This window comes from Rhincodon typus, chromosome 10 (assembly GCF_021869965.1).
Source record: "Rhincodon typus isolate 14 chromosome 10, sRhiTyp1.1, whole genome shotgun sequence".
NCBI classification, from domain to species: Eukaryota; Metazoa; Chordata; class Chondrichthyes; order Orectolobiformes; family Rhincodontidae; genus Rhincodon; species Rhincodon typus.
In genome coordinates, this window is record NC_063341.1 from 32,027,194 (window position 1) to 32,049,926 (window position 22,733).

Below are 22,733 nucleotides of genomic sequence, written 5' to 3' on the forward strand. Positions count from 1 at the left end.
GGTTTAACCTGAGAGTCACCATGCTTTTAAAGGTTGAAAAGGAGAATTGTTCGTGGCAACCTCGGCCAATGCAGGAATTGAATCCATGCAGTGGAACCACTCTACGTTGCAAATAGATTCTTGACAATAATTACAAAAATTATGTAATTGAGGTATTCAAGCTATTACAGATAGTGGTCAATCCTAAAACAGTACTCGATGTTCAGTGCTTTTACTGTGTGATCGGTAAAATGAATGGTTGGGATATCATTAAAGTTTATGAAGAAAATTTAATTGGTCTATAAATGGGCCCCCATTTGGAAATCTATGGATTAGTTTGCAAATATGTAAGAAGTTAGTTACTAATAACTTACTATAAAGGAAATGCTTCTGTTCCTTAGTGTATAAAATGACAAGCTTTAATAAAGAATGAACAATTCAAATAGGACAGTTTTGTTGACATTTATCCTCAATGAAAGCAATTGTCTTAATCCTGTGCACCCATCCTTTTCTGTTATCTGCTTATTTCTTGACATATTTTCTGTGTTGATATTCTGTGTTGTCACTTTCATATTGTTGGAAGAACAATAGTTTGGGCTAAAGATGTTGTTTTATCATTTTGCTGCGGCACAAAAGTTAAAGAAAATATTATTTTGAAGTGTAGCCATTGTTTTAAATGTAAGGGAGATAGTGACCATATTGTGCAGATCACAGTCTCAGAGTTAGTGTGGAAAAAATCTGTTTTGGTGATGTAGACTGAGGGATAAATGTTGGCCAGGGCAACTCTGCTGTATTCCTGAGTGGAATCTCCAACTGAAGTAGGATTTAAATCCATATTTCATTGATTCATTTAAGCATTGCTCACAACTAAGCTATAGCTATCATCAATTTGAATTTACTGTTGATTAGCACATATCCCAGAAAAGCCTTTGACTAGGGCTAACTATTTTCTTGAGATTTTGGCTGAAAAAGCAGAGGAGTTAAACAAATATTTTCTATTTGGTTTCACTGTAGAATGCTTAGAAAACTCCCCAACACCCAATCATGAGGTGAACTTGAAGTTGTTGCCATTAGCATGGAAAGGTGCTGAGAAAAATGAGACCTAAAGGAGGCCAATTTCCCGGAAAGCCTGCATCCTAGGGTCTTAAAAGAAGCAGCTACCGAAATGGTATAGATGCATTGATTATAATTTTCCAAAATCCCATTACTTTTTTTGGATTTGACTGGCTGTTACTGGTGCAGTGATACAGGGGTTAGTGTTGTACCCTCACCTATTTACTATTAATACCAAAAGAGATGGATGAAGGAGCTGAATGTGTGGTTGCTAAATTTGCTAATGACACCAAGGTAAATGGGAAAATAACCCATCAAGAGGCTGTCTGGAGTCAGTACAGCAATCTAGATAGGTTAAAATTTTGCAGATGTAATGTAGGAAAATGTAAAATTGTCCACTTCAGCAAGAAGAACAAACCAAAATACTATTTAAATGAAGAGGTTGTAGAATTTTGAGATACAGTTGGCTCTGGGTCTCCTGGTACATGATCCTTAAAAATGTAAGTAAGCTGGTGCAGCAAGTTATTACAAAGGTAAATAGAATGTTAGAATATATTGTAAGAGAAGTAGAATATAAAAGGAGTGAAGTTTTACTGCAGTTGTACTGGGCCTTAGTGGTGCATCTGAAGTATCATGTACCCTTTTCATTTCCCTTATTTGAAAAATGATTTGATTGCATTAGGAGCAATTCATTTTCATTCAGTTTTTAATCAACTCCTGGGACAAGAGGGTTATTTTAAGATAAGGTTGGATAACCTGGGCTTGTACCCAGTGGAGTTTAAAAGAATGAGAGCCAATCTTATTGAAACAAAATGATCTTGAGACTGGGTAGGATAGACACCATGAGGATATTTTCTCTTGTGGGGGAGCCTAGATGCAAGGATAAACTTGAAGACTAATAGTTTTACCTTTTTCAATACAGTAATAAGGAAAAATATTTCCTCTCAGGTTATTAAGCTGTGGAATTCTCTTCACCAAAAATTAATAGAGATTGTGTCTATGAAGGTATTCAATATCTAGGTAGATTTTTTGATAGCCCTCAACTCCCTTGTCTAACTGGGGGCAGACAGGAAACCATACCAGATCAGTCCAATCTTATTGAATGACAGAATGGGTTCAAAGGGCTGAATGGCCTAACCGGTGCCAGCATTTTTGCCAATTGATACATATCCTGAAAAATGAAGTTATAGGAATATGACTGTCACACAACTTTGGTCAGCAATACAGGTATACTTCCATAAATATAGCAATTTGTTCATTTGGCAGATGACCAAAATACAGACTTGGTGGTGTTATGTAGGAATACATGAATATAGCCACATTCCAATCGTACAGACTCCATGGCCAGTTCTCATGATGCTTGTCAGTTTTGTACGTTTGCAAGTAGGATGACTTGTAGCATTAGTGTTAAACTTGTAGTCAAGTAGATAATAGTTTGTTATTGGCTGTCTGTCACTCTGCAGATGACCTTTTGAGGGTCACAAGTTTCTAACACAAATCTTCATGTAACTGAACAAGCACTTCTCAGCCCACAGATCTTTGGGCATAGGTAGTTGGATTCAGAGTACAGGACTTGCTTCCTTCTCTGCTGCTTTGCTTCCCCATTTAAGACACTGTGATTTTGCAGCTTAATGGATAAATTGTTTCTGAATGATTAATAGCATGCCCGTCCTTTCTCATTAGTATCAATGTTGTTGTGCTTCGGAGAGTCTTTGAAGTTTTTATTAAGCCTCTGTTGGATTTTGGCTATTTGAATTGAGAAGCAAATCTGTCTAGGAGTTACAAGAGTTTTGCTTGAATTGTATGGAGCTGGCTTCAGGAACAGTATGAGTATTTGTTCAACGGTCCTTTCTTTGATCCAAAAAGTGTGAAGGAGGTTTAGCTGATGGAATTTCTGTGGTGTTCTTGTGTTGCTCCTATTAGGTTTCATTTCAGTACAGTGTGGTGACAACAAGGACTTCTTTTTGACTTGCAGGTATTGTCACTGTCAAATATTTGTTGCCATAGTTTGTACCATACCTTCACTGTCACTTCTTTCAAGTGGCCATCATAATCATTATTATTAGTAGATAGAATTTATATCGCGGGAAATTAGGATGCTTGAGGAGTAAGAGCAGAGGAAATAAGAGTGGTGTTTGAACTATGCTGGGGTAACTTTTTATGATATGCAGTACATAAATCATTTTTAGAGTCATGGGAATAATATCAATAACATTGCTGCATTCATCAAATTCAGGCAAATTATCTCAAAGGCTGTAAAGACTACAAGAAAAGTAGAGATTAGGAAGGTAGATAAATACTAACATGGTGAAATTAAAATAAATGACTATTCACTTTGAAGCAGAAATAAGGTAAGCAAATGTACTTTGTCATGAGATTTTAAACGGAGTGGAGAAAGAAAAATATTTCATGCAGATACAAAAGTCATCAAAATTGGCAACACCACTATAGGTTATAATAGAAACTTGGCTGAACCCTTGAGAAACCGAATCTAGAGGTGTAGAATACAAATGGGGTAGGACGCTATGTTCATTTTGTCTATTGTGTACAATTTTGGACACTCCATTATTATTAGAGCACTGAATTAAAGTTTCAATGTTTGATTCATCAGATATTGCCAGATGACAAATTACAGTTCTGAAGAGAGATTGAAAAATTGGGGCTTTTTCTACAGGCGCTGAGAAGGATGAGAGTGATCTGATAGAGATCTTCAGGGTTAAGTTCAGATAAATAGCTATAGATTATTTCAGTTCATCAACATGAGGACAAAAATCTAAGGTAAGCATAAGAATGAAAAGCAATGTTAGAATATGGAATTTATGTTACAATCCGTGAATACTTTTAAAAGCGAATTCAATTAAAAGAAATCATATTTTGAAGAGGTAAATAAAGATTACGAGCATATCACAGTATAATAAGATTTAATTATTTTACTCAAGGAAAACGTGCCTTTGTGTTATACAGTCTTTTCTGTTTTGTGATATGATTTGAAACATGAACTGGTCAAGATATTCGCATAATACTAATGTTTAAGATGTAAACCTATTAAGAGTACTTTGCCCTTTCAAAGTATTACTTTAGGCTCTTTATCTCTTCAACCAGTAGTTCTAATGAATGATCATTAACCTGAAGCATTAACTCTCTTTCTCTGTCCACAGATGCTGCCTGACTTGGGTATTTCCAATATTTTTGATTACATTTAAAATTTCCATTATCTGTAGTAGTTTGTTTGTAGGAAATAGACCTGTCTAGTCCCTGTTCCACAAGAGTCAAAATAACTTTTAGCAATCCTTTACTGTTGATGAGCATGTTTTTGTGGCAGTAAAATGAAGTTCTGAAAAGTGGCTATGAACTACTTCTCGTGCCCTTATTCCTGATAAATATTGATTCCAAACCTTCTGCCTTGATTTCATGTGGGTCGTAATGTGTCAAAGAACCTGGGCTGGTATGTCCTCAAAAGCCTTTTCAGTTTTCAGTTCTGTTGCTGAACAGATTGGAATGTTTGAAGCTCAACCTCAGTTTGAATTCATTAATGGTGTATTTATAGTCAGTTATTCAGACAGGAAACAGACCCTTTGGTCCAACCAGTCCATGCCAAACATAGTCCCAAATTAAACTAGTTCCACCTGCCTGCTCCTGGTCTTTACCCCTCCAAATCTTTTCCATTCATGTACTTATCCAAGTACCTTTTAAATGTTGTAATTGTGCCCACATCTACCGCTTCCTCAAGAAGTTCATGCATGTGAACCACCCTTAGTGTTGAAAAAAGTTGCCTCTCTTATCTCTTAAATCTCTCTCCTCTCACCTTAAAAATGTGCTCCCTAATCTTGAAATCCCCCATCCTAGGGAAAAGACACCTACCATTAATCCTACCTGTACCTAATATGATTTTATAGACCACTTTAAGGTCTCCCCTCAACCTCCTATGTTCCAGTGGAAAAAGCCCCAGCTCTCCAGCCTTAACAATATATTTCCTATAACTGGGTGACCAAAACTTGAGACAGTACTCCAGAAGAGGCCTCACCAATGTCCTGTACAACCTCAACGTGACTTCTCAACTCCTATAATCAAAGGACTGAGCAATGAAAGGAAGCATGCTAAATGCCTTTTTAATCATCCAAACTATATGTGACATAAGCTTCAAAGAACTATATACCTGAACCCCAACGTCTGTGTTCTACAACACTATCCAAGGCCCTACCATTAATTATACAAGTCCTAGCCCTGTTTGTTGTACGAAAATGCAATACCTCACATTTATCCATATTGAATTCCATCTGCCACTTTTCAGCCCATTGACCGATTTGATCAAAACCTTCTTCACTGTCTACTATGCCACCAATTTTGGTGTCATCCAAAAACTTACTAACCGTGCCTTCTATAATATCATCCAAATCATTTATATAAATGACAAACAAAAGAGGACCCATAACTGATCCCTTTGGAACACTGCTGGTGACAGGCCTCCAGTCTGAAAAGCAGCCCACCGCCACCACACTGTCTCCTCCTGTTAAGCCAATTATGTATCCATTTGGGAAGCTCACTCTGAATCCAATGTGACCTAACTTTACTAAATAGTATACCACATGGAACCTTGTCAAAGGCTTGACTGAAGTCCAAGTAAGTAACGTCTGCTGCTCTGCCCTCATCCATAAGACATAGGAGCAGAAATTAGACCATTCAGCCCATCGAGTCTGCTCCACCGTTCAATCATGGCAGATGTGTTTTTCAGCCGTATTCTCCCGCTTTCTCCCTGTAACCCTTGATCCTCTTGACAATCAAGAACCTGTCTATGTCCATCTTAAATATACTCATTGACCTGGCCTGAACAGCCTTCTGTGCCAGTGAATTCCATAGATTCACCACTCTCTGGCTAAAGAAGTTTTTCCTTATCTCTGTTCTAAAAGGTCTTCCTTTTACTCCAAGGCTGTGCCCTCGGGTCCCAGTCTCTCCTAACAATGGAAACATCTTCCCAACATCCACTCTGTCTAGGCCATTCAGTATTCTGTAATCTGTAATCTTATCATGATAACTTCCTCAAAAAACTCAATCAAGTTTGGGAGACACTGTTTTCCTCTCAGAAAACCATCCTTACTATCCTTAGTCAATTTTTGCCCCTCTACATGTCTGTAAGTTCTATCTTTTAAAATTTAAAATTTTAAAATTTACCCACAACCGAAGTCAGATTCTCGGGTCTATGGCTCCCAGTTTCTCCTTACAACTGTTCTTAAACAAAGGTACGATATCGGCCACCCTACAGTCATCAGGCACTTCACTTTTAGATGATATAGATACTTCTGCATGGGGCGTCACAATTTCCTCCTTTACTTCCCACAGCATTCTGGGATACGTTAGATCAGGTCCCAGAGATTTATCCACCTTTATATTCTGTAAGACCTCCAGAACATTCTCTTCTGTAATGTGAACTGTTTTTAAAATATCAATGTTTTTCCCTGCGTTCTCTAGCCTCCATTTCTTTCTCCACGTTAAAAACCATCATGAAATATTCATTTAGCATCTCTCCCATCCCTTGGTGTTCAACACAAAGATGACCCCTTGGTCTTTAAGGAGCCTTGCTCCTCTCTAGTTACCCTCCTACTCTTGATGTACTTGTAGAATCTCTTTGGATTGTCCCTAATCTTATCTGCCAATGCAATCTCCTATCCCCCTTTACTTTCCTGATTTCTTTCTTAAGAATGCCCCTATACTGTTTATGTTGATTAAGAGATTAATTTGAACCATGCTGTCTGCATCTAAAATACAATTATTTGTTCTTATAGTTGAGGAAGAACCTGCTTGTGTCTACTTGTAGTTGGGGATGAACCTATAATTAGAGTTGTTCAACCGACGGTTGGTGGGCCCTTTCTGCAGTGAAATGTAGCTGTTCCTGCTTGGGGCATTGTGGTTTTTTTTCCTATCTGGGTTGGTCTATTTCCAACTTGGAAGGAATATTCACCCCATGTCTAAATAAGGATAACTGTTACCTGGTTATCCTAAAACTTAATCCCTAACCCCTGTAGGGACAGGTTGTATCAATAGCTGCATGAGAGCACTGTCAACTTCAAGTTAGCGTTGAAGTCACCTATCAACCTGGCTTAGATGTAAATAACTATTCATTGCAAATTGCAGGATTAAATACTGGACCTCCCTGTGAAACATCATGGTGCCAACACCTTCATGATATGAACTACTTGGTTTAGGCACCCAGTATGTTAGCTTCACTTAAGACAACTGGATTGGCTGTAACCTTGTCCACTCACTTCTGCATCCTGCAAATGATGTCCAAAAAGCTGCTTGCATTTTTTAGCAGACAATCTGGCTGTAAGGTTATGAACATGTTTGTCAAAAACTTAAAATTCCTGACTAATCTTGTGTAAGTCTCTAGGTTGGGCAGCAGCTCACTGCATCATTTAGGTTTTGGTTGACACAGAGCTTACATGGCTTTTCAGTTTGAGTATTAGTGTGCAAGTTATTTCTTGAATGCTGGAAAAGCCTCATTTCTCTCAAACCAGTATCTTCTGCAGTCCCCACTTTGTTCCTTGGTGTTTTGTAACGTTAGTGCACGGACCACATGTTTTCATACTTAATGTATGGGTAATCTGTAGTGTTTATCCTAGATTCCTAGAAAAAGAAACATAATTGGAAGCAGTTCTGCAGTTTGCCAATTCTCTGTAGTGAGTAGATGAACTGCCGTGCAATGTAGCCCATCAAGAACTTGATATCGTGTTGCCAGCTTGCAGATGCATAACGTTTCCCACTCTTGAGTGGATGTGAGACACAGTACTATCTCCACATGGTGAGGGAAAATATCATACTTTTTCCTTTGGTAGTCTTGGAACATGTTTGGCTGACAAGCCACTTCAACATGTAGGGTTTTCCTGTACATTGTCTTCTTGCATTAGCAGGAGCATTAGGACATTATGGCCTATCTACTGGAGTTTTACGCAGTGTGGTTAAACCAGGTACTTTATTGTGTTGTTGTAACTGCAGCACATTCTGCATTCTATTTATCTCGAAGCTTTCACTGAATATGCTTCTTAACATTAACACTCGCTCAGGTCCGTATACCAATTCAAATGGTGTGAATCCTATTGATTCTTGTCACCTCGTAATACTCTATCAGTTTGCTTATACCCTGGATGTGCCGTTATAATTATTACCAGCTTTTTTTAATGCTTGTGATCAAATCAATACAGTTCTGTCAATACTTTTTACCAAAAGTACATAATGGTGGCATAAAATTAACTTTGAAACTCACCAAATCTTATTCTGGCACCTAGATATTTCTAACACTAACACTGAAACACCTTGTGATGACATGGGAGCTCTTTCAGCAGATGCCTAGGCACATTGTCTTTACAAAGTGCTCATTCCAAGATCTATAATTGCTATAGTCAGTGATCTATTGATTCCTGATAGGCCTATTGTATACATTCCAACACTTCGATTTAGTTTGAACTCATCTTGTTGGCATGCTCATCACTTTTCACCCATCTGAAACTACCCTTCAGAAGGTAATGAGCCACTGTCATCAGTCTGCAGGTGTCTGGTTTTATTTTAGAAAAGAGTTTTGATTTTGGCTGTATTGTTGCAGGTGGTGGACATTCTCCTCATTCTGCTGCACTTATTGTTTATAGAGGTCACGGGTTTGTTAAATATTATCCTGAAGAAGAAATTTGCTGTGTTACATCTTGTACATGCTGCTTCACTGAAACCACAATATGTTGATGATGAGAATCAAGCAAGTTTGTTGTTGGTCCTGGATGGTGGTGAACGACTCGCGTGTTTGAGCAGTATTTAACCAGGCAAATGCAAAGTCTTCCATCAAATTCATAACTTGTGCATTATGGATGGTGGAAAGTGTTTATGAAATCAGATGATGAGTTATTTATGCAGAATACTACACATCTTACACTTTTAGCTACTCCAGTTAAGTGCCTGACTAGCGGTGTCACCCCCTCGCTGGATATTCATGGTGGGTGGTAATGATATTGCATATCCACCTTTTAACACTAATGGTAGTTGTTGTTTGAGCCTGTTCCTGAATGTTGTTTAGGTTTTCCTGTATCTTTACACGAAATACTTCACTATCTGAGTTATTGAGAATTGAAATGAATGCTGAATGGTTTTGCCTGAGACGCTGCCCTGAGGAAATCTTGCATTGAGGGTCTGGAGCTGAGATATTTGCTTTCTAACTACCTTTCTTTGAGCTGGTTATGATTCTAATCAGTGATGAGCTGCCCCCTTAATTACGAATAACTTTACTTTTACAGGGGCTTCTTGCTGCTTTAATATTGAGAGTAAACACTCTTGCCTCACCACAGAAATTAGTGCTTTTGGTGCTTGGTTGGACTAAGGCTGTCATCTGGAGCCAAGTGATACTGATGAAACCCAAACTGAGCATCAGTAAGCAGGTTGTCAGCAAGTAAATGCTGCTTGATAATACTCTGAAACCATTCCACCACTTCATTGTTAACTAGAGTAGGCTGATGGAATTGAAGTTATCCAAATTAGAATTGTTTTGCATTTTGTGGGCATGACATACCTAGACATTTTCCTTGGGTAAGTGCCAGATTTGTAGCTCCACTGGAAAAGCCTGACTAGAGAGACGCCTTGTTTTAGAGCACATTTTCATTGCTGTTGGGATGTTGTTAAGGACAAGTAGCCTTTTCATCCAATGATTTTAGCTGTTTCTTTGTCCCATAGTGTAATGTGAATTGACTAAAGATTGATATCTGTAATAGGGTTGATCTCCAGAGATCAACATGGATCAGTATTTCTGGATAAAATTTTTTTAAGAACTTCAGCTTTATTTTGCTCATGGGTAATGCTGTCATTTAAGGATAGAAATGTTTCCACACATTTAATTGCCCACCACCAGTCTGTGACTACAGAGTTCTTGCCTGATCTATTGGTCGTAGAATTATGGAACCCTCTGGTATTCATACATTGTGTGTTAGCATACATGTACTTGTATATTGGCATTAGGGTACAATTCTAATGAAAAGTCAATGATGTGTTGATGTATGCACTTTCCAAGAGAAGTAATAATGGTCAGGAGCTGTTTTCAAATATGAGTGCAGTGGATGACCACTGATGCTTGATGTTATCATGTCTATGAATGCTTGTACTTACGAATGCGATCCAATGCAGGCGTGTAATTTTAAAGATCTGACTTGCAAACATTTCCTATACTTACAAATGGCTAATTTAAAATGCACTGCATGTATTCTGACTTGTGTATAAATCGACTTGCAAACGGACTCCAGAATGGAATCTATTCACAGTGTGGAGGCTTGCTGTACTTGATCCTAGCATAAAATGTTCAGCTAATGTTTTGCAAAGAACTGCAAAAGCTGTAAATCAGAAACAAAAACAGAAGTTGCTGGAAAAGCTCAGCAGGTCTGGCTGCATCTGTGAAGAGAAATCAGTTAACATTTTGGGTCTGGTGACCCTTCCTCAGAACAGAACTCTCCACAGATGTTGCCAGACCTGCTGAGCTTTTCCAACAACTTCCATTTTTGTTACGCTAGGACTGATTTTGATACGGTTTAATACTTGAGCTGAGAGTAGAGATTTTTGTTTGATAATTGGAACGTATCATCCATTAACCTATTCCAAAAAGATTGGATGATTTAACATTTGATTTCATTTTTAAGACTTGTTTAGGCTCATTTGTTCTGGATCATATCTTTAAAAAAAAAAAATGACTCATTTGGCGTACCCAAATTTCAGGCAGAGGCTGCATTCTGAATAACTTGTGGTCTTGCTGGCTAACTGTAAGACTGAAAGGGGGCAAACTGCTGGCTTCCTGTTCAGATAAACAAAAGACACATGATGTGCAATTTTCCCAAGGCAAAAAGTGTGTTTGAGAGCAAGTAAAAATTGCAGAAAGTAACATCTGGTCAGGATCTCAAGATGATTCTACTCTCTTCTAGCTTTCTGAGCACACTCTAGCAGGATACTATTATTTCTCAGTGTAAGTACTTAAAAGAGTAGCTATCAGTAACTTCACGCAATTCCCTCATTCCCATAAGTGTAGCTAATCTGCACTGTTTCTACAAGTCAGAAGGTTCAAGAAAGCAACTATGCCCAAAAAGAACTGATAAGCTGGGGAGACTTTTGATTAGTTACATTGAAGTGTTCCAATATATGAGATGCTGATGTTTGATGCATCAGTATGCTTTCGCTGCTTATTTGGTGATTGCCTTGTTGGAAGGCACCTCACTTAGAACATAGCACAGTACAGGCCCTTTGGCCCAAGATGTTGTGCCGAACTTTTACCCTAATCCTAAGGTCTATCTAACCTCCACCCCTACCTTATACTATCATCCATATGCTATCTAATAGCTGCTTAAATGCCCCTAATGAGGCCGACTCCACTGCCCTCTCCGGCAATGCATTCCATGCCCCGACCACTCTGAGTAAAGAACCTACCTGTGACGTCTCCCCTGTATCAACCTCCACTCACTTTAAAACTATGCCCCCTCATAATAGCTACTTCCACTCTAGGGAAAAAGTCTCTGGCTGTCTACTCTATCTATACCTCTGATCATTTTGTACACCTCTATCAAGTCACCTCTCATCCTTTGTCATTCTAAAGAGAAAAGCCCTAGCTCTCTCAACCTTTCCTCGTAAGACCTTCCCTCCATTCCAGGCAACATCTTGGTAAATCTCCTCTGCACCTTTTCCAACGCTTCCACATCTTTCCTGTAATGAGGCGACCAGAACTGGACACAATACTCCAGATGTGGCCGAGCCAGGCTTTTGTACAGCTTATTGATCACTAAGCCCATCTTCAACTGAACTGTTATAGTCTTCACAGCATGAAGCAGCTTATGTAGCTCTACCATCTATCTTTGCTGAGGCACATCACTGTGAAATGCTCTAGCATCAGTAGGAGCAATACCAGATGTTTTATTTTCTTGAGCCACAGCCTGTCCATACAACAATGGGATAGCTACAGAAATTCATTCATAGAGAAAGAAGACTCCTAAACAGGTCTGCAAGCATAGTATCAACTCTTGTGCCATATCTAAAATACTAGTGCTTCTGGAAGCTCATGCTGTGAAGTCACTGCTGGCGTCTGCAGCCTCTAGAGATGAGGTGTCTGTAGGGAAAGATTGAGTGAAGTTGTAAGGTATGTTGCCCTAAGGTTTTCTATGCAGGACAAGGCTAGGCAAGTCTTGGTCTTTGGCACCAGAAAGTGTCATGTTTTTTGTCTGTCTTGTCCTTGAGCTACATACTGGAATCTTTTGGTGAAAAAGTTTAAGAAGCCCCAGCTGCAGCTGACTTCCTCAGCCAGTTCCATCCATGCATGCTTACTTGGAAAATCTGCTGTCCTGCTTGAGCTCATATTGTAGCCCTTTAGCTGTGGCCCTCTAGGTAAGAGTGAGAGGAAAGGAAATGAATGGTGCTGGCTGTGACATGCACTGATAACTCAAACTTTTTTGTAGAGAAATTATGAAGATCAATAAAATTTAGTTTAGTAATGAGGTAAGCACAGTCTCTTATTTATTAGTGGGAGTGATGGGAAGCCGTGAACATAAAGTGAAAGATACCAGAGAATTCTGTAAGTTATTTAAACAGAGACCATCTGTGTTGAGAGGAACTTTTTCAAACTGATGACCTTTCAGACAGCATCTCCCTCTACAAATGCTGCTTGACCTACATATTTCCAGTAATTTTCTATGTATGTAATATCTTGTTTTTCTGAAAGAATGCTGATATTACTGCAAATTCAAAAAAATTCAGTCCCTTAACAATTCCAAAAAGATGACTTCTTAAAATATCCTTGACATGTCTTGTTATACTGTAAGTCAGACCCAGAGTATTGAAGGACATGAGAGTAGATCAAAAGTGTATTTCATTTAACATGGGGCTTTATCGATGTTTTCCTCATTTTCTGTACTCTATATACCTAAATATTGGGTCATAAAGATAACCCAGAAAATGGAATTAATTTGTGAGACGCCAGATGTACTGAACCTAAGGAATGTAGAGTAGTTTTGAAATTTAACTCATCCTTTACTTGAATGCATTTGTTATTTGGTAAGATGCTAGCATACTCTTGTGCCTTGCTCAGGTTGTCTGTGTGAGTCAAGATATAGATTGGGAAGTTATTCAGGTGCAGATGCACATCACATCAATACACATCAGAATATGTTCACTTCATCCCCAGGCTTCCACTGCAGTGCTTCTTGAGGGTGGTGTCCCATGCTCACTTATCGTCAACTGGCTTAGTCACTTACCTTCCGTCTGTTCTGTAAATATGGCGTTCAGGCTGTTGCTTGATTGGTTTGTGGAACCGTTCGTCTAATTTTGGCACAGCCCCCATAGAAGACTTTGCAAGGACGACAGAGTTGGGTTTGCCATTGTTATTTCTGGTGTACAGGTAAATTCCGAGGTCTGTAGGTCAGACCAGCTAATGATGGCAGGTTTGACAACAAATGGCAATGGTTTTGTGGTTATCATCCACCCCCTTTTTTAACTCCAGTTTTAATAATTGAACTCAAAATGCATCATTTGCAATTTTTGAATTCAAACCCATGGATTAGCCTGGATTACTGAACAGTTAATTTTTCCAAATAGCCATAGCCCTCCCCATAAACTCAATATTGCCACAAATTAGTGAAAGTCTCTCATTTACTAGTCCATAGCGTAACCACTGCGCTACTACTTCTGCTATGCAATAAATGATTCCTGTCCTGATCCTCTACTGCCTTTCCGCAGTCTGTGAAATACATGTCAGGAGTGTTTTGAATTCTATTTAATTGTTCTTAGGATGTTGTGCTGCTGGCTAGGCCAGCATTTATTGCACATTTCTAATTGGACAGAGAGCAGTTAAGAGTCAATGACATTCCTGTGGTTCTGGACTCACATTGTAGGCCAGATCATATAAGAAAGGCAGATTTCCATCCCTAAATTGCAGTAGTGAACCAGGAGGGTTTTAATGATAATTAGGACAGCTGTTTATTCTAGATCTTTCTATTGAATTCAAATTCCACCATCTGCCATAAATTGTTCAGTCCCCTGAGCATTGACCTGAGGTTCTGGATTGCTAGTCCAGTGACATTACCACTACACCATTGCCATCCATTCAACTCCAACAGCACGTGATAAGCTTAGAACCAACCAGGCCACAGAAGCTCACCTTAATTGTCATGTCATCCACAACCAGTGCATTGGCTGCAGTGTATACTATCTACAAGATGCACTGCAACAATTCGCCAAGGCTTTTTCACCAGCACCTCCCGTGCTTGCAATTTCTACTGTCCAGGAGAACAAGAACATCACCACTTGCAAACTCCACATCCAAATTGCTCACCATCCTAACTTGAAAATAATAGCTGTTCCTTTATTATTGGAGCAAAACTTTGAAGTCTACCTAACAGCACTGGAAGAACCTGCACCGCCACAATAGTAGTTTGAGAGGGCAGCTGCAGCTAACCACTTTCAAGGCCAGTTATAGATGGACTGTAGATAGTTAATGCTGGCCTTGCCAAATGCCTATCATCTGTACAAGAATAAAGTGTTGTATCATATGAGGCTACCCTGGCAGAAGCAAACTAACTCATTGTAGTCTAGGATATCGTCTGGGACCTTTCATAGGAGGTTTAATGTCAAATATCAATCTGGTTCTCAAGCTATCTCAAATTTTCCCTCGTGATTGAGTTAACTTCATAAAATTGAATCTCATCACATACCTGGGTGTGCAGCTATTGAATTAACTAGAGAGCCATGTTAATAAAACCCTACTACTTTTGACCTAGAACTAGCAAGAACTGCAGATGCTGGAGTCAGAGACAACAGTGTGGAGCTGGAGGAACACAGCACGCCAGGCAGCATCAGAGGAACAGGAAAGCTGACGCTTCGGGTTGGGATCCTTCAGAAATCTACTTTGACCTACTTTGTTTTAACCTACAGTAAGACATAGAGCCATTTCTTTGTAAGTAAATACATCTTGTGTGTTTTTTCCTTTTTTAGGAAGGTGAAATGCCAATCCAAGATTTATTAAATTTGTATGGTTATGGGAAGACTGTTCCATTTCCTGGTGAGGAAGATGAGGATGATGACGACGATGATGAGGATGATGAAGCAGAGGAGGAGGATGATGGAGATGATGGAGATAATGAGGAAAATAGTGGAAGTAGTGAAGTTCCAGAGACAGACGATCTGCCAAATGTACATCTACTTCAGGTTAGTTAAAAGTTTGGTAACAGCAGATTCCACCAGAGCTAGCTACAGGTTAGGGCTGGGAACTTCATTTGAAGTAGTTTTGGTTCTGGTGTTACTGGGGCTTCATTAAATCTAATGGTCGCTGTGAAATTTTTAAGCTTCAGTCCAATCATTGTGAATTTTTTTCCCTCCCAAATCCCAGTTGTCTGTGTAGGAATTTAACTATCTTAGTCTTTTCTTACTTTCCTTATTACTCAGCCTTATGTCATGTAAATTCTCCAAAAACATGCCCATCTCAGCCTGCTGTTTCACATGAACTTAATGTTTCAATCATTTCAGCCTTAGTTACAATTGTTGTAGTTTGTGGCATTGAAGTCGATCCGATTATAGGATTGCCTCTGTTTTTTGGTACCAAAACTAACATTTAGGCCTAACTTTGCATATAACTGTGCCTCCCTCGCTCTAATCCATCTTTCTTTTATGTTTTGTATAAACAGCCAACTTACTCTTGAATTTAGTGTCTACCTTGGGTCAGTCATCAATTATAGTCAATAGCTTCAAGTCTTGTATCCTGTTGTCACCTTCCACTTCTCTAAGATAAAGCCCTTTCTCCTTCTGTTAGTTCTCCATGATCCAACTCTGTGAGCCTGCTATTCTGTGGGTTCCTTTTTATCTGTTCATGCTTAGGCGCAGACTGTTACATTCCTGCATTACTTTTTAAACTTCCTCAAGGATACATCTTAGGCTTTGATTTTAACCATAGCTATTAGTTATGTAATCCCCATTTAACATTATAGATTGCATCTACTTTCATGTCAGTTTGCATCTTTAACACCTTTGTTGACATTTCAGATTGCCTGTCTTTCAGGACTAATCTCTACCACAGAAAGCTGTTGGGGTCAGATCGTTAAATATATTCAGAAGGTGCTAGCCCTTGTGGCTAAAGGGATTAATGGGTATGGAGAGAAAGCGGGAGTTGATACTGAAATTGGCTGAATGGCCTACTGCTGCACCTATTTTTTACGTATTATGGGTGATCCATGATTACCTCCAAATGAAAAGTGAGCATGTCAAAATCAGATGCTTTCGGTAAATGCTAAACATTATTTTCCTGCCACTGACACTATCCTCCATCCTAGTTAATTTGCTCTGGCTGCACACAAGACTCTCCATTCTGTTCAATCCAGAGCTAAATTTCAAAATTCATATGCCAACAGCCTTCAAGATCTCAAACTTTACAACATACACCTTACTGTGCTGTAATAGTGAAGCTTCTCAAATCATCTCTCTCTGGGAAAGAGGACAACTTTCCTGAGAACAGTGACTTTCACTTGTTCACATATTTATATGTATGCAATATAAGTGCAAGGTGAAGACGGGGAATGTATAACAGAGAAATTTGAACTCATTTTGTGAAGGGCGAAGAAAAGATTTAACTGAAGGGAGTTAGCAAGTAAAAGCTCCCTCTAAAGAAATGCATCCTTAGTCTCAGCAGTAACTATGGTAATTTTTCGTACAGGTTTTCAACTTTGATCAATGCAGCTTGATTATAAAGTTCTTTACAACCTCAAACTTGTAATAATTTTACAGTGTACAAAATAGAAATGTTTTATTCAGTTGCTGATTGAATTCTATACTGTGCAATTTTCTATAATGAGCATGAATTTTCTTTTCATAACTATAATGGACTCCAGTTCAGCTAGCCTAATACAGTTCCCTTTTTCTCTTGTTTCAATTAAAAATGACATTAACTTTTTAAAATCTGAATTATGGTTTCTTCTTTCATTCAATTTGCTTCTATTATGTACATCCAAGGTTTTAATGTCTCCCCAGGACTTTACATAGACCTTTGGAGATAGTAAGAACTGCTGATGCTGGAGTCTGAAATAACAGTGTGGAGCTGGAGGAACACAGCAGGCCAAGCAGCATCAGAGGAGCAGGAAAGCTGATGTTTTGGGTCGGGACCCTTCTTCAGAAATGGAGGAGTGGAAATAATGGCGGGGCGGGGTGGGGTGTGGTGGTAGCAGGTGGATAGATTGAAGAGAAGACAGACAGGTCAAGGAGGCAGGGATGAAGCTAGTAAAGGTGAGTGTAGGTAGGCAGTGGTGGGGATTGGTCAGTGAGGTGGGAGGAGCGGATAGGTGGAACAGAAGACGGACAGGTCAGTGGGGGGTGGTGGGGACTGGTCTTGGGATGAGGTCGGGGATGGGGAGATTTTGAAGCTAGTAAAGGCCACATTGAGACCATTGGGTTGTAGACTTCCAAGGCGGAATGTGAGGTGCTGTTCTTCCAGTTTCCGGGTGGCACTGTTGTGACACTGGAGGAGGCCCAGGATGGACATTTCGTCCAGGAAGTGGGAGAGTGGCTCACGAGTGGGAGGTGTTGTCGTTTATCGCAAATCGAGTGTAGGTGTTCTACAAAGTGCTTTGTAGAACATCTATGCTCGGTTCGTGACAAACAACAGCACCTCCCAGTCGCAAACCACTTCAACTCCCCCTCCCGCTTCCTGGCCGACACGTCCATCCTGTGCCGCCTCCAGTGTCACAACGATGCCACCCGGAAACTGGAGGAACAGCACCTCGTATTCCGCCTTGCAAGTCTACAACCCAATGGTCTCAATGTGGACTTTACTAGCTTCAAAATCTCCCACCCCCGGCCTCCTTCCAAGACCAGCCTCCTCCCACCCTTAGCCTCGTCTCATTGACCTGTCCGTCTTCTGTCCCACCTATCTGCTCATCCCACCTCACTGACCAATCCCCACCGCTGCCTACCTACACTCACCTTTACTAGCTTCATCCCTGCCTACTTGACCTGTCCGTCTTCTCTTCCACCTATCCCCTCCACTGTCTACCTGCTATCACTGACCCCTCTCCCCCCCCCCCCCAAACCATTTATTTCAGAGCCCCCTTTCCCTCCCCTATTTCTGAAGAAGGGTTCAGCTTTCCTGCACCTCTGATGCTGCTTGGCCTGCTGTGTTCCTCCAGCTCCACACTGCGTTATTACATAGACCTTTTATTTTTAACCAATTTTTCATCAAACTTTATCATATTAACTGAGTAGTATTATTGACATCTTTTGTAATTTATGCAGCAAGAAATACCAAAGAACTCAAGTGGACAAGATGATGAAACTCTGTCTTCTAATGATGACCTTGCACCTTTGATTACCTCACAAGATGTGCAAGAGATGATCCGACCACGCAGATGTAAATACTTAGACATAGGTATACTTCCTTGTGCATGTGAAAGTAGCCAACTTATTCACTTCCCCCATTATCAAAGATATTCTTAATAGCTATTTTAGTCTTCATTATTGCTAAAGTTACAAGTGGTTTTGCCACAGCTTAGAACTGTTCCAGTAAATACTATGTCTTAAGTGCAAGTTGTGACATTACTCATTAGTTAAACTTGGAGTATCATTTATGGGTGCCATAGATTCTAAAAATTGAGTCATTTGCACAATACGGTTGGCTGAAGATTGGTAGCATGTGAGAATAAAGTTTTCATATTTGTACCTGTTTGAAAGTCATCTTGATATTATTTTATTAAGAGTTGGATATTAACCACAATACCACCGTGACAAGCTGGAAGTGAGTCTTCAATTTGGGGAGAAAAAGTATTTATCTCAAGGCATTAAGAAAGAATAGAATATCTGTAGACTAAACCTCAGGCTAATACAAAGATTGTTTCAAGAGTTAATAGGTTGAATTTATGTGTGAACGTTCTATTGCTGCAATTCAACTGCAAAGAGTTATACAGTTTGTTTTAATTGTCCTAATGATTTTTTTATAACTATTATAAGTAATGTTTTCTGACAAAGTGGCACCAATTATTCATGACTAACTGGGACCGCATTAGTTAAACGGAACAGTTCTGGGATGCCCATCCTGTGTTTGGATTTCCATATTTACTAGCATTTAACTGTACAATATCAGAGCTGTGTATATTTTTGAGGACTCATTTTCCCCCACGTGGCTGTGTTTTGATTTTAGGATGTTCCTTTATTATTCGCTTTCTCTTTCAGTATTCACCTTGTAAAATTTTTGTATTTGTGCTGATGTAAGCGATATTTGGACTTGTCCAGAGACAGAAATGAAGCATTCAGCAATATATTTAGGAGAAAATGAATGAGTTAACAAAGAATTCACTGTGAGAGAGATTGGAAGATGTGACAACGTAGATGTCTATTTGAAGCATCTAACTGACGATGTCATTACAATAGTAATTTTCATATAATACACTATCCTTGTTAAAATAATTAAAACTGTTCTCCCCTTTTTCCCTTGCAGTTCCAGTCTCCCACCCCCAAGCAAATTGGAGTTCAAATCCCCCACAATTGGAGTCTGCCCCCACCGCATCCAAATGGAGTTTCCTCGCTTCCCCACCTTTCTCAGTCCTTCATTCACATCAGCACACTTCTATAATTTTCAGCCTCAAGTGCCTGTTCTTATTCTTGTCAACCTCCCTTTCACCCAACAGCAGTCTACTCTACTTGCTGTGGCCCTGGCTTGTAGTGAACCTTTCAACAGCAAGCACTTAGTATTTGGAGGACCAGCGTGCCCTGCATCCACCCCCTCCCACCCAAAAGAAAACAAATTCTGACTGTCCGCTTCAGGGATAACTACTCTCTTGTTTTGCCCCCAATTCATGATTGAATTTTTACCACACATTGGCTACTTTGGGGGGTGAATTGAACCCCACTCAATGTACTTTGAGCATTGGCACGTATCCATTTGCATGTTTTATGTAATATTTGATATGTATTTCATCTCTGATTTAATCACAGAAAATGTGCATTTTATTATGACCAGATGAGGGGGATTTTTGTTCCCTATTAACTTGCTATTGGTCATTCACAGCAAATATTTTTGCTTCATTTAAGAACACAGCTATCACACCTAAATCAAAATGTGTTTGTGTTTGTTCAAATGAAAGCCAATTCCAAAGGTTTGCTTAGGTGAAAGAAGAATTTTATTACCTCCTAACCCATTAGATATGCAGATATGGATAATGTATTTAAAAGATGATTTGCATGGAAGTTGGGCAAGGTGTTCCTTAGGTAAATAAAAGCAAATGCAGTTTAAAGTTCTTGGAATCTAAAACTTCGGTCCATGACTGCAGCTGTTGCATTTTCTTCAGGAGTAGTTACATTTGTAGAATGCTGGAGTTTTTGGTGAATGGTTGTTTTCCCAAGTTGACTTTTCACTGGGCACTGACTTTGAAGAGGGAAAAGAGTGAGCATTCCAGGTTCTATTGTGAATTTATATTTTCTTTTTCCTCTGCCAAGCAAATGACCCTAATGTGGTTTGTTGTGCATTTCACACTCTAGCTCTATTGTCTTTCCAAGCCAAATATTCTGCAAGCCACTTTACATCTGCAAATATTTGAAATTAACGAGCATATGTGACTTAAACAGAACGCACATTTTTTGACGTTGACTTATTTGGCTGGGTTCACGTCTTTGGGTTAAATTGTAATTTCAGTGGAGTCAACTTAATGTATTTGTGTAGGTTCTCTGTACCTCCCTCAATCTGTGGTCAGATAATCACAGTGGCTCTTCCAGGTCTGTATTTGTCTTTTTTTATAAATGACTTTAGTCTGTGAAGGTCTTGGTTATTGAAACCAGATGATGGCAGTTAAATATAGGTAGTCCATATTTACCTTTTATTGTAACAATATATGTAAATGAAGAAATTCTCACTTTACCTATTAATCCTTATTGTATTTATTCTAAATTTACTAGAATAGTTGGAACATGTTACAAAATGATTGGTCTCTGACTGAAATATTAGACTTGTGTGGAGTATTTGAGTCAAATTGCAAAAGTTGACTTCCATGCATCCATCTCAGCATTCACAGAAAGTTGTGTATTTTTGTCTTGTGTAAGATGTACCAAGATTCAGCATGTGCAATCCAGATATATTAATGGTTAAAATTGCAAAGATCTGATTGTGCATTTGTAGACTGAGACTATGGCACCTTTTTCTAAAAAAAAGTGTATAAGAATAGAAAGTAGAAATTTCATGCCAAGCGCCAAAAACGTTTGTGTTCAAAAACAGATTGTAAATCACTTGTCTCGTAATGAATTTCTCATCATTTCTATAAATGAAAATGCTTTATATATTTTACAACCGAGGGCAGAAAATTAATATGTTAACATTCATAGGTAATGAAGGGGAAGAAGAATCTGATGATGATGAAGATTATGTGCCCTCGGAAGACTGGAAAAAGGTACTGTTTGTGTTTTTTCCACTCCATACTAGTGTTATTTGTGCATTTCGCTGTTTTTGATGACAAAATATTTTTTATTCTTCCAGTTATTTTCTTACCTGCTGTTTGCTGCAGCATGCCAGCTATGGTTGAATTTGTTTCTAGCCTGCACCAATACTGAATGTAAAGCTGTTAAAATGTGCATTAGACTAACATGATTGCTCTGCTTTTACTTGATGACATTAATTGTGTAAATATGTGCTCTGTGGAGTTTGTTGATGTTCCCTTGTGTCTTGGTAGCTATGTTTTATGTTTAACAAAAGCCAAAAGAACTGTGGCTGCTGTAAATCAGGAACAAAAACAGAAGTTGCTGGAAAAGCTCAGGAGGTCTGGCAGCATCTGTGAAGAGAAAATCAGAGTTAACGTTTGGGGTCTGGTGACCCTTCCTCAGAACTCAGAGCAACTTCTGTTTTTGTTCATGTTTTATGTCTAATTTGAATGGCCCAAATTAAATTCTAATTAGCAACAGATTTTGCAGCATTGTACATTCCATCTCCGTGTGACTTCAGACTCTCCTTCTGGTATAATATTACATTTATCTGCTATGTATTAAACTCGGTGTGTGGGAAATGCATATCATTGGTCATTTATAAGTACCAGTTAACCCTGTAAGTAATGTGATTTTCATTAAGAGATTATATATGTCTGTAAAATCCTGGATCATGTATAGCAGCTAGTGATTTATTAAGAGAATATCACTTAGCACAGTCTGGGCTCCACATTGCTATAATTTGTCAAATTCATATCTGATGAAAATGTTTTGCAACTTTTTTAGTAATTGTGATTTCTAAAGCCAAATGTGGATTTAACTATTTTAACATGAGAAAAGTATCCCAATTTTACTAAATGTATGCATTGATTTCCTTTTGTGCCTTCCACGCCACTATATCAGTTGGAAATAGACTTAATTTGATTGGAGCCTCCTGTGAAAACAGTGCGGTGTCCCCACCGGTCCTCCAGCTAGTGAGAGAGACTTCCATTGCCATATTAAATCTAGTTCAGGGTGTATTTCCTTGTAAATTTTTCAAAAAATCAGCATTAAGGACAAGTGAGCTGGCATCACTTCTGATTGTCATGTTATGTCATCATTAATGCCACCTAATGATCTCTACTTGCCAGTAGATGACTAAGCTACAACTTTGTGGAATGGTTATATTACCTGCCCTCGCTATGAAGTAAACATTTGATACCAGAAACCTTAGAAAAATTAATGGCATTTGTTGTACGGCCAAAAGTCCAGTGGTTAGAGTCCTA

The 22,733-nt window shown here is 39.0% G+C and overlaps 1 protein-coding gene across 4 annotated transcripts in view; it reads left to right on the forward strand.

The window, feature by feature from the left end:
- LOC109930343 (mesoderm induction early response protein 1-like) overlaps positions 1–22,733 on the forward strand; it is a 55,507-nt gene that overhangs the window by 5,017 nt on the left and 27,757 nt on the right. For 2 of the 4 annotated variants that reach the window (XM_048602423.1, XM_048602425.1), the window contains exons 4-6: positions 15,019–15,231; positions 18,301–18,433; positions 21,376–21,440. In XM_048602423.1, coding sequence (XP_048458380.1) covers positions 15,019–15,231; positions 18,301–18,433; positions 21,376–21,440 — 411 coding nt within the window. Of the gene's footprint in view, positions 1–3,687; positions 3,811–15,018; positions 15,232–18,300; positions 18,434–21,375; positions 21,441–22,733 lie in introns of those variants that run through there. The other 2 variants (XM_048602427.1, XM_048602424.1) reach the window with 2 other exon arrangements.